Here is a 12,500-nt window from a genome sequence, read left to right on the forward strand (position 1 = left end):
CTCTCTCCGTGCTGATCTCTCTCTCTCTGTGCAGGGCCACACAGATAAAGATGTACTCCTGATCTCTCTCTCTCTCTGCAGGGCCATGCAGATAAAGACATACTCCTGATCTCTCTCTGTGCTGATCTCTCTCTCTCTCTCTCTGCAGGGCCACGCAGATAAAGACGTACTCCTGATCTGTCTCTCTCTCTCTCTCTCTGCAGGGCCATGCAGATAAAGACGTACTCCTGATCTCTCTCTGTGCTGATCTCTCTCTCTCTCTCTCTGCAGGGCCATGCAGATAAAGACGTACTCCTGATCTCTCTCTCTCTCTGTGCAGGGCCACACAGATAAAGACATACTCCTGATCTCTCTCTCTCTGTGCTGATCTCTCTCTCTCTCTCTCTGCAGGGCCACACAGATAAAGATGTACTCCTGATCTCTCTCTCTGCAGGGCCATGCAGATAAAGACGTACTCCTGATCTCTATCTGTGCTGATCTCTCTCTCTCTCTGCAGGGCCACGCAGATAAAGACGTACTCCTGATCTCTCTCTCTCTCTCTGCAGGGCCACGCAGATAAAGACGTACTCCTGATCTCTCTCTCTGCAGGGCCATGCAGATAAAGACGTACTCCTGATCTCTCTCTGTGCTGATCTCTCTCTCTCTCTGCAGGGCCACGCAGATAAAGACGTACTCCTGATCTCTCTCTGTCTCTCTCTCTCTTTGCAGGGCCACGCAGATAAAGACGTACTCCTGATCTCTCTCTCTCTCTCTCTCTCTCTCTCTGCAGGGCCATGCAGATAAAGACGTACTCCTGATCTCTCTCTCTCTCTCTCTCTCTCTGCAGGGCCATGCAGATAAAGACATACTCCTGATATCTCTCTCTCTCTCTCTCTGCAGGGCCATGGAGATAAAGACGTACTCCTGATCTCTCTCTCTCTCTCTGCAGGGCCACGCAGATAAAGACGTACTCGTGGGACAATGCCCAGGTGGTGCTGGCGGGGAATAAGAGTGACCGAGAGGGGGAGCGAGTCATCACTCCACTGAGGGGGAGGAGCCTGGCAGACCAGCTGGGTGCGTCCTGGGGGGGGGCTGTTTCCATGGAGACCGTGCTGGTCACCGTGGAGACAAGAGCCACACTACACTAACCCTACCCATGACAGTGGGCCTCATCTTTAGTGCTTAATGTGCCCAGTGATGGCTGCACTGGCCAGTGCTCAGAGTGCCCAGTTTAAAATGGCTGCTTACCGTGACCTCACCGTGACCTCACACACTAGTCACCTGAGAATCCAAAGGAAGGCCTCGATCAAAAAATTAATTAATTAAGTATATAAATAACCACTACACTACAGTCATGTACCTTAACCACTACACTACAGTCATGTACCTTAACCACTACACTACAGTCATGTACCTTAACCACTACACTACAGTCATGTACCTTAACCACTACGCTACAGTCATGTACCTTAACCACTACACTACAGTCATGTACCTTAACCACTACACCACAGTCATGTACCTTAACCACTATGCTACAGTCATGTACCTTAGCTGCTAGGCAGCCTGTCCCTTCGTCAGCGTATTTGATAATGTCAGAATACCATGTTCCTACTGATTTTAGTCAATATGCTGTAAGTGATAAGTGTGATCTTAGTCAACACACTGTATGTGATAAGTGTGATCTTAGTCAACACACTGTATGTGATAAGCGTGTGTGTATACGGTGTGGTTCTCATCAGAATGTCTCTCTCTGTTGCAGGGTTTGAGTACTTCGAGACGAGTGCTAAGGAGAACACGAACGTGAGGCAGGTGTTCGACCGGCTGGTGGACGTCATCCTCGTGAAAGTGTCACAGGGCGGAGATGTCGATCCGTCAATCACCAGCGGCGCCAAGGCAACAAGACTCACAGACACACCTCCCGAACCTCCCAAGAAATGTGCCTGCTGACCAGGTCCTCTGTCTGGCGACCAGGTCCTCCCCCTGGCGACCAGGTCCTCCGCCTGGCAACCAGGTCCTCCCCCTGGCAACCAGGCCCTCCCCCTGGCGACCAGGCCCTCCCCCTGGCAACCAGGCCCTCCCCCTGCTGACCTCTGACCTACTCCACAACGGCAGGGGTTCGGTCCGATCGCTTATTTTCACTCGCTCCTTAGCTCCACCCAGCGGAGGACGAGAGGAAGAGATGGAAGGATGAGAAACGAGGACGGAGGAATGGAGGAAACATGTACAAGGCAAACGGACGAACAACCTTGTTCAGTCACGCGTCGGTTTGAAGTGGCGTCAGTTACAGACCTGGCAGGTGGGGAGAGGTGGATCCACAGGTCAGTTACAGATGTGGCAGATGGGGAGAGGTGGACCCATAGGTCAGTTACAGACATGGCAGATGGGCAGAGGTGGCTCCACAGGTCAGTTACAGACATGGCAGATGGGCAGAGGTGGATCCACAGGTCAGTTACAGACGTGGCAGATGTGCAGAGGCGGATCCACAGGTCAGTTACAGACGTGGTAGATGGGCAGAAGTGGATCCGCAGGTCAGTTACAGATGTGGCAGATGGGGAGAGGTGGATCCACAGGTCAGTTACAGACGTGGTAGATGGGCAGAGGTGGATCCACAGGTCAGTTACAGACGTGGTAGATGGGCAGAGGTGGATCCACAGGTCAGTTACAGACGTGGTAGATGGGCAGAGGTGGATCCACAGGTCAGTTACAGACGTGGTAGATGGGCAGAGGTGGATCCACAGGTCAGTTACAGACGTGGTAGATGGGCAGAGGTTGATCCACAGGTCAGTTACAGACGTGGTAGATGGGCAGAGGTGGATCCACAGGTCAGTTACAGACGTGGTAGATGGGCAGAGGTGGATCCACAGGTCAGTTACAGTTACAGTTTAGCGAGATAGTGCGCTCGTGTTTCCTCGCTGAAGCCTCCTCACTCCTCCACGGAGCGTCTAACGGATTGGGACGGTCCTTCAAAATGGCGGTTTCTCGATTGATTTCCATGCCACACGAGGACTGAGTAGATGAGGAAGAATAAAATAAGCGATCGGAGGTGGCCCTGCTGGCTGAAACACACCTTTCCCAGGCAACAAGATGGCCGCCCACAGTCAGAACGGACCACAGTCTGTGTCACTACACCAAGAAACAGCGCTTTAACGTGCCACCTCTCTAGACGGTTATAGCTTCTCTGGCACGTTATATTTAAGCGTTTCTTTCCCGCATATAAATCATTACTCTTGACCTGTTCCTGTATAGCTGGAGCTGCATTATTATCATTATTATTATTATTTTCTAACATATATGAATCTATGTTACTCCACCAACAATTATTATTTCATTATCCGCAAATGTTGTGTCTCTCGATATTACCAAACATTAAATTACTTTACCTGTTGATTGTGTGTGTGTGTTTAAAGGAAGCAAATATATTTATTTATTCATTTATTTTCATCGCTTGGATGGTCTGATGACCCACATAGTCAGCGGCAACATCTGAGGGCCTTCAGTTTGGAGCGACCGCAGGGTAAAACCACACATATTTCTGTTTTGTCAATCGCTGTCAAAACTGCTCATCTCCATCGAAGCAATTTTCAAAGGCAAATTTGGTGTATGCAAGATTTCTTATTTTTAACAGGCTAATTAGCTTGGTGAATTAATATGGTGTAAATAGCCAGGCTGCTGTTTGTTAGACGGCAAGGCTTAAGTCGATTGTTATGATCGTATTTATTATCCTAAATACTGATTGTGGTGGACGGTTGTTTAACCACTCCTCCGACCGCATAAATGCACATGGTGCTAACGGTCTACCAACCTTAACGTTACTTCCTCAAATCTCTCCCCGATTCAAACGGACATGCGTCGTGTTGGCCAATCAGGCGTTTGTATATTGTTCAGTCCACAATTTTAGCCAACCACATAACCGCTTCTTGGGATCTGCGATTACGGACACAGCGCCAAGCGTGGGGTCTGGATGTCCCAACATCAACAAGAGAGGTATGACAGGGTGGCTGTACCGAGGGACACTTTAACTTTTAAATAAGTTTATCCAAATTCCTAAATTAACATAACGTTAAATTTCCGATTTATTTGAAAATATTACCGCGATCAAGCTATCTGATTGTCGCATGTGGGCTAGCTAACCGTCTAACGTCAGCCATAAGAGCTGAACTGCTGTGGACAGCCGAGGAAGCGACAGCTAACGTGAAAGCTTGTTCAAATTTAGCGAGATAGTGATTTAGGGCTCGTTTGCTATAACGTTAGCTGAATGTTACTTATGGTCTAGTGCGATATCATTTAGTTTACAATTGAACACTAACTTAGTTAATTTCCAGGACCGCTTTGGTGACCGTGGTGCTGCCGCGAAATAAAGGAAGTCGGCCAGCTTTGCTAGCTAGCTAACGGTTCGTCGAGTTAGCTGTATCGGAGGTTCATGCAACAACAGTTGCACGCTAACAACACACCTAACGTTGAAGTTGGCTTTTTTCAAATAGTCGTACCCAATCATAATTATTGGACTGTTTAGGTTGACGCGAGGTTTTACCCTGCTCGGTTACCAAGCTGTAAGGTGTCACGCTTTAAGTCCCCGTACGGCGTTGTCCAAATACAGCACCGAGGCCTCTCACTTCCCGACGATGCCGCAGACGAACAAGTCCTCCAGCGACGCCAGCGCCGCCGGCCGGCCACCCGGTCCTGACTGGGGCGATCCCCACCTGCTCGCCGGCGCCCGGGTGGAAGGCGATGAGGACAACCTGGGAGATCCCCAAATAATCAAATCCCCAAGTGACCCCAAGCAGTACAGGTAAAATTTATATTCCAAGAATAAAAAAAACATACGGCGAGCACATACAGATGTTGGATAGACACGTTTACGGCATTCCCACGCCACGCGTTTTCAGCTATGCGTTGATTTTGTTTGTTTTCTCCTGTTAAATACTGTTTAAACTCCTGAAATTACATTGGGATAAAACATGGAATGTCACAGGTGTCAGCCGTTACAAGCGGAACCTGAGAGCCCTCAGGCGCGTTCTCAGACTGTTAAAACTGTAGTCGGGTTTCTCACAGGATTTTACTCTTTCTGGTAGAAAGTAAATGAAAAAGAAACCGTGTAGTCTAGGGTTTCTGTGGGCTTTCAGAACGACGAGCTTGCTTTTCAAGACAGGTATTTTAGAATGTTGGTCTCTTTCCAAAATATTAATTGGACAAATTCCACATGGAACACCGTTACTCCAGAAACATGAGAAAATTGAGCCGCCTTGAACGGCCTTGAACAGTCACTGAGGTCTGTTTAAACATAGGCTACCAGCCCTCCTAGGATGTTGTTCACCTAATGAATAAGATATGAACACGTTATTTACATTACGTTATGTGGCGACCTGTAGCCTAGTGGCTAAGGTACATGACTGGGACAGCCTGCAGCCTAGTGGCCAAGGTACATGACTGGGGCAGCCTGTAGCCTAGTGGCTAAGGTACGTGACTGAGGCAGCCTGTAGCCTAGTGGCTAAGGTACGTGACTGGGGCAGCCTGTAGCCTAGTGGCTAAGGTACATGACTGGGGCAGCCTGTAGCCTAGTGGCTAAGGTACGTGACTGGGGCAGCCTGTAGCCTAGTGGCTAAGGTACATGACTGGGGCAGCCTGTAGCCTAGTGGCTAAGGTACATGACTGGGGCAGCCTGTAGCCTAGTGGCTAAGGTACATGACTGGGGCAGCCTGTAGCCTAGTGGCTAAGGTACATGACTGGGACAGCCTGTAGCCTAGTGGCTAAGGTACATGACTGGGACAGCCTGTAGCCTAGTGGCTAAGGTACATGACTGGGACAGCCTGTAGCCTAGTGGCTAAGGTACATGACTGGGACAGCCTGTAGCCTAGTGGCTAAGGTACATGACTGGGGCAGTCTGTAGCCTAGTGGCTAAGGTACATGACTGGGGCAGCCTGTAGCCTAGTGGCTAAGGTACATGACTGGGACAGCCTGTAGCCTAGTGGCTAAGGTACATGACTGGGACAGCCTGTAGCCTAGTGGCTAAGGTACATGACTGGGGCAGCCTGTAGCCTAGTGGGTAAGGTACATGCCTGGGGCAGCCTGTAGCCTAGTGGCTAAGGTACATGACTGGGGCAGCCTGTAGCCTAGTGGCTAAGGTACATGACTGGGACAGCCTGTAGCCTAGTGGCTAAGGTACATGACTGGGGCAGCCTGTAGCCTAGTGGCTAAGGTACATGACTGGGACAGCCTGTAGCCTAGTGGCTAAGGTACATGACTGGGACAGCCTGTAGCCTAGTGGCTAAGGTACATGACTGGGGCAGCCTGTAGCCTAGTGGGTAAGGTACATGCCTGGGGCAGCCTGTAGCCTAGTGGCTAAGGTACATGACTGGGACAGCCTGCAGCCTAGTGGCTAAGGTACATGACTGGGGCAGCCTGTAGCCTAGTGGCTAAGGTACATGACTGGGACAGCCTGTAGCCTAGTGGCTAAGGTACATGACTGGGGCAGCCTGTAGCCTAGTGGCTAAGGTACATGACTGGGGCAGCCTGTAGCCTAGTGGCTAAGGTACATGACTGGGGCAGCCTGTAGCCTAGTGGCTAATGTACATGACTGGGGCAGCCTGTAGACTAGTGGCTAAGGTACATGACTGGGACAGCCTGTAGCCTAGTGGCTAATGTACATGACTGGGGCAGCCTGTAGACTAGTGGCTAAGGTACATGACTGGGACAGCCTGTAGCCTAGTGGCTAATGTACATGACTGGGGCAGCCTGTAGCCTAGTGGCTAAGGTACATGACTGGGGCAGCCTGTAGTCTAGTGGTTAAGGTACATGACTGGGGCAGCCTGTAGCCTAGGGGCTAAGGTACATGACTGGGGCAGCCTGTAGCCTAGTGGCTAAGGTACATGACTGGGGCAGCCTGTAGCCTAGTGGTTAAGGTACATGACTGGGGCAGCCTGTAGCCTAGTGGTTAAGGTACATGACTGGGGCAGCCTGTAGCCTAGGGGCTAAGGTACATGACTGGGGCAGCCTGTAGCCTAGTGGCTAAGGTACCTGACTGGGGCAGCTGGCCTGGCGGGGTCGGGTGGGTTGAGGGGCAGCCTGAAGAGGTGAGCGTTTAGCCTGCTCCTAGGCTGCAGTCTGCAGTCACTGAAGTTTGTTATGATTGGACAGCTTGACTGTGACCGAGTCTTGGCTCCTCCCCTCAGGTACATTGAGCTAGCCAATGGGCTGAGAGCTCTGCTCATCTCAGACTTCAGCTGTGCGGATGGGCAGGAGGCCTGCGATGGAGACGACTCAGAGGAAGAGGGGAGTGAGGGAGAAGGGGGAGAGGCGGAGGAGGAAGAGGACTCAGGGGAGGGTACGGAGGAAGACGAGGAGGAGGGTGAGGAAGAGCAGGACAGTGATTTCGAGGAGTTGGATGAGGATGGGGAAGGACTGAAGAAGAAAGGAAAATCTGAAAAACAGGTGAATCCGCTTTACAAAATACACTGCCTACTGTGAACATTACACTGCATACTGTAAACTTTACACTTCTTACTCTCTCTCTCTCTCTCTCACTCTCACTCTCACTCTCACTCTCACTCTCACTCTCACTCTCTCTCGCTCTCTCTCTCTCTCACTCTCTCTCTCTCTCTCTCTCTCTCTCTCTCTCTCTCACTCTCTCTCTCTCTCAGTCTGCCGCTGCTCTGTGTGTGGGCGTGGGGAGTTTCAGTGACCCTGATGACCTGCCTGGTCTGGCCCATTTCCTGGAGCACAGTAAGTCCTCTCTCTCTCTTTCTCTCCCTCTCACACCCTCTCTCTCACTCCCTTTCTCTCTCTCTAACTCTTGATTAAAAGGGTTTTGCTTGATTTGGTTGTGGGGGGGGGGGCGGTGCAGTGGGCTGTGTTGCCTCAGGATTAGATGTGTGCAAGTTTGAATGCCAGCAATTTGGTGTGTGAGCAGTGCATGCTGGGATAGGCTCCACCAGTCAGCATTTTAGATGATGGATGAATGACTTCTCTCTGTGGTATTGATTGATTTGTATTGATTGATTGATGAACATGTCTGTCAGTGGTGTTTATGGGCAGTGAGAAGTACCCAGCAGAGAACGGTTTCGACGCGTTCCTGAAGAAGCATGGCGGCAGCGACAACGCTTCCACGGACTGCGAGAGAACCATCTTTCAGTTCGATGTGCAGAGAAAACGCTTCCGCGAGGCACTGGACAGGTGAGTGAGTGAGTGAGTGAGTGAGTGAGTGAGTGAGTGAGTGAGTGAGTGAGTGAGTGAGTGAGTGAGTGAGTGAGTGAGTGAGTGAGTGAGTGAGTGAGTGAGTGAGTGAGTGAGTGAGTGAGTGAGTGAGTGAGTGAGTGAGTGAGTGAGTGAGTGAGTGAGTGAGTGAGTACACAGAGTAGAATGTCTGCCTTGTAACGTGAACATTTTAAAATAAATTACAATGCTAATTTTTTTAAAAAGATATAACTATAAAACAAATATAAAAATGGATGAAATGAGATAATATTTGTACAGCATTTGTTTTCATTTAGGATTCTTAGTCAAAGAAAAAATCTGCTTTGCCTGCCTGTGTGGGGCTGATGTTGTCAGATATTGACCCTGGGTAACGGACATACTGCGTACTCCTGTGTAGACTGTGCCGTTTCTAGAACTATATAAATGGGGTGGCCAAAGCTGCTTTAGTGGTCCAAAACCCATAAATATAAAAACAACCCACAAAACAATGTATTATGTTCATATCCCAAGTATTACTTTTATGAACAAACAAATAATTGTAATGTGCCTCAAGAACAGGAATAACCTTGGAACAATTTGGATAAAATAATTAATTTAACTTAATGCTCAATGCAAATGAATGAGAGCCTGCTAGCCAGCGGTCTGTGGAGAGTGTGGATAGCAGGAACCGTTTTAGTAACATTAATAAACTTTCCACCTGTAGTATTGGTCTACACTTGAAAATTAACCACAGTTAACCACAAGCAGCTTTTTAGCTAACGTTAGCTGACATTATTAACTACTGTCTGACTATAGTTAATAAAGTTTGCTGAATTAATTTACCCAAATTGTTTGAGGTACCGCAAATGTGAATTTCTTTCACGCGAGTGGCTGATGAGCGTGATTACACCCACCAACCAGAATATTAAAACGTGTATATATAAAACATATATGTTGTTAAAATGTACTTTCTAAACTTCGAATCTGTTGCCACTGGACGCAATGAGCGACTGAACCAGCCTCAACGGTTTACGGTGTAATAGTGTCATAGTGAGATAGTGAGATAGTGTCATAGTGTCTTAGTGAGATAGCGTCATAGTGTAATAGTTCTCATCAGCCAGTTACGTGATAGGAATTCGGGGGGGGTAAATCAGATTTCAGCGGACGCCAGTGCCCCTCCCGGCCCCCCCTCTGTCTCGGTGTGCAGAGTGTCAGATACACTGTGTGTCAGATACATTTTAGCCCACGTCAAAAGATGTTTCAATATATTGCCTGTGCGTGTTTGAGTATGCGGGCCTGTGCGTGCGTGTGCAGGTGGGCTGTGTGATCACAGCTCCTCTCTTACCTGTGTGCAGGTGGGCTCAGTTCTTCATCTGTCCGCTGATGATCAAAGATGCCATCGACAGGGAGGTGGAGGCGGTTGACAGTGGTGAGACCACACACACACACTCACTCACTCACTCGTTCACTCACTCACACAGTCACTCACTCACTCACTCACTCACTCACTCACTCACTCACTCACACACACACACACACTCACACTCACTCACTCACTCACTCACTCACTCGTTCACTCACACACTCACTCACTCACTCACTCACACACACACACTCACTCACTCACTCGTTCACTCACTCACACAGTCACTCACTCACTCACTCACTCACTCACACACACACACACTCACACTCACTCACTCACTCACTCACTCGTTCACTCACTCACACACTCACTCACTCACTCACACAGTCACTCACTCACTCACTCACACACACACACACACACACTCTCACTCACTCACTCACTCACTCACTCACTCACTCACTCACTCACTCACACACTCACTCACTCACTCACACACTCACACACACACACACACACTCACTCACTCACTCACTCACTCACTCACTCACTCACTCACTCACTCACTCACACTCACTCACTCACTCACACTCACTCACACACACTCACACACTCACACACACTCACACACTCGCTCGCTCACACACACACACTCTCACACACACACACACACACACTCACTCACTCACTCACACACTCACTCACACACTCACACACTCACTCACTTACTCACTTACTCACTTACTCACTCACTCACTCACTCACTCACTCACTCACTCACTCACTCACTCACTCACTCACTCACTCACTCACACACACACTCACACACTCACACACTCACTCACTCACTCACTCACTCACTCACTCACTCACACACACACACTCACACACTCACTCACACACTCACTCACACACTCACACTCACAGCGAGTGAACGCACGCGCACACACACACACACACACACACACACACACAGTGAACACATAGACGCCCCAAATGAACAGGAGAAAGATGACTGGGTCTGTTCCTCAGAGTACCAGCTGGCCAAGCCCTCGGACTCCCATCGTAAGGAGATGCTGTTCGGCAGCCTGGCTAGGCCTGGGCACCCCATGGGCAAGTTCTGCTGGGGTGAGTTACCCGTCTGTCTGTCTGTCTGTCAGGTTGTTAAGGTGTGGTACAGGAGTGCGGTTGCGAAGGTGTGGTGCAGGTGTGCGGTTGTTAAGGTGTGGTGCAGGTGTGTGGGTGTTAAGGTGTGGTACAGGTGTGCGGTTGTTAAGGTGTGGTACAGGTGTGCGGTTGTTAAGGTGTGGTACAGGTGTGTGGGTGTGGCACAGGTGTGCAGTTGTTAAGGTGTGGTACAGGTGTATGTGTGTTAAGGTGTGGTACAGGTGTATGTGTGTTAAGGTGTGGTACAGGTGTGCGGTTGTTAAGGTGTGGTACAGGTGTGTGGGTGTGGCACAGGTGTGCAGTTGTTAAGGTGTGGTACAGGTGTATGTGTGTTAAGGTGTGGTACAGGTGTATGTGTGTTAAGGTGTGGTACAGGTGTGTGGGTGTTAAGGTGTGGTACAGGTGTGTGGTTGTTAAGGTGTGGTACAGGTGTGTGGTTGTTAAGGTGTGGTGCAGGTGTGTGGTTGTTAAGGTGTGGTGCAGGTGTGCGGTTGTTAAGGTGTGGTACAGGTGTGTGGTTGTTAAGGTGTGGTACAGGTGTGTGGTTGTTAAGGTGTGGTACAGGTGTGTGGTTGTTAAGGTGTGGTACAGGTGCATGTGTGTTAAGGTGTGGTACAGGTGTGTGGTTGTTAAGGTGTGGTACAGGTGTGTGGGTGTTAAGGTGTGGTACAGGTGTGCGGTTGTTAAGGTGTGGTACAGGTGCGTGTGTGTTAAGGTGTGGTACAGGTGTATTGGTGTTACGGTGTGGTACAGGTGTGTGGTTGTGTTGTTTAGGGAATGCCCAGACCCTAAAGCACAAGCCACGGGAGAAGAATATCGACACCTACCAGCGTCTGCGGGAGTTCTGGGAACGCCACTACTCCGCCCACTACATGACCCTAGCCGTGCAGTCCCGAGGTGCGAGCAACTCCCAAAATGCCCGAAACATCCAGAAACTTTCAGCAATATCCACACCTGGACAATAACCTCACCCATACCTCACTCATGATATTGACATCTAGACCTGGTTGTCGTATCTTTACCTGAGATCGCTGTTCATGTTGGTCACCTGTGGAGATCCATGTGTTATGGTGGAACACTGCCCCCTGGTGAGTGGTTATGGTAAAGCAGTGATCTCTGTTCCCTGCAGAGAGCCTGGACACTCTGGAAGATTGGGTGAGAGAGATCTTCAGCAAGATTCCCAACAAGTGAGTGTGTTTGTCTTGTCTGCACACGCACACGCACACGTACACGCACACGCACACGCACACGCACACACACACACACACACAGTCTCTCATCCTGGTGTCTTGTTTTCAGTGGCCTGCCTAAGCCTCACTTCTCAGACCAACTGGACCCCTTTAACACCCCTGCTTTCAACAAGTTGTACCTCGGTAAGCCTCACCTGATTATTCATTAGTTATTGCCCTGTTTGATTAGCCTGGTTGTTACTTATTCCCTTACTCTGATTGGCATGTTCGTTAATTAAAGCCTTGCTCTGGTTGGCTCCTGATTGTCTGACCGGCTGATTGTGGGTGTGGTTTGTGTTACAGTGGTACCTGTGCGGAAGGAGCACGCCCTCACCATTAGCTGGGCCCTTCCCCCACAGGAGCAGCACTACAGGTGAGCTCACCTGTACTGCGCTCACAGCTCACCTGTACTGCACTCACCTGTACTGCGCTCACAGCTCACCTGTACTGCACTCACCTGTACTGCACACACAACTCACCTGTACTGCACTCACCTGTACTGCGCTCACAGCTCACCTGTACTGCACTCACAGCTCACCTGTACTGCACTCACCTGTACTGCACACACAGCTCACCTGTACTGCACT

At 49.8% G+C, this 12,500-nt stretch overlaps 2 protein-coding genes across 2 annotated transcripts in view; both read left to right on the top strand.

Annotated features, from left to right (window-relative positions):
- Positions 1-1,929, top strand: part of LOC133128734 (ras-related protein Rab-3C-like) — a 6,761-nt gene extending 4,832 nt beyond the window's left edge. Inside the window, exons 4-5 of the mRNA XM_061242466.1 lie at positions 929-1,053; positions 1,742-1,929. Of these exons, the coding sequence (XP_061098450.1) occupies positions 929-1,053; positions 1,742-1,929 (313 nt within the window). The remainder of the gene's footprint in view (positions 1-928; positions 1,054-1,741) is intronic.
- Positions 1,930-3,850: 1,921 nt separating this feature from the next.
- The window catches only part of LOC133128324 (nardilysin-like), a 29,086-nt gene continuing 20,436 nt past the window's right edge, over positions 3,851-12,500 (top strand). The window contains 11 exon segments of the mRNA XM_061241720.1: positions 3,851-3,966; positions 4,580-4,771; positions 7,152-7,410; positions 7,620-7,701; positions 7,998-8,151; positions 9,507-9,580; positions 10,550-10,645; positions 11,459-11,581; positions 11,814-11,871; positions 11,984-12,057; positions 12,217-12,286. Coding sequence (XP_061097704.1) covers positions 3,944-3,966; positions 4,580-4,771; positions 7,152-7,410; positions 7,620-7,701; positions 7,998-8,151; positions 9,507-9,580; positions 10,550-10,645; positions 11,459-11,581; positions 11,814-11,871; positions 11,984-12,057; positions 12,217-12,286 — 1,205 coding nt within the window. The 5' untranslated portion in view covers positions 3,851-3,943.

The sequence above is a fragment of the Conger conger genome, chromosome 5 (genome assembly GCF_963514075.1).
Source record: "Conger conger chromosome 5, fConCon1.1, whole genome shotgun sequence".
In the NCBI taxonomy this organism is placed as follows: domain Eukaryota; kingdom Metazoa; phylum Chordata; class Actinopteri; order Anguilliformes; family Congridae; genus Conger; species Conger conger.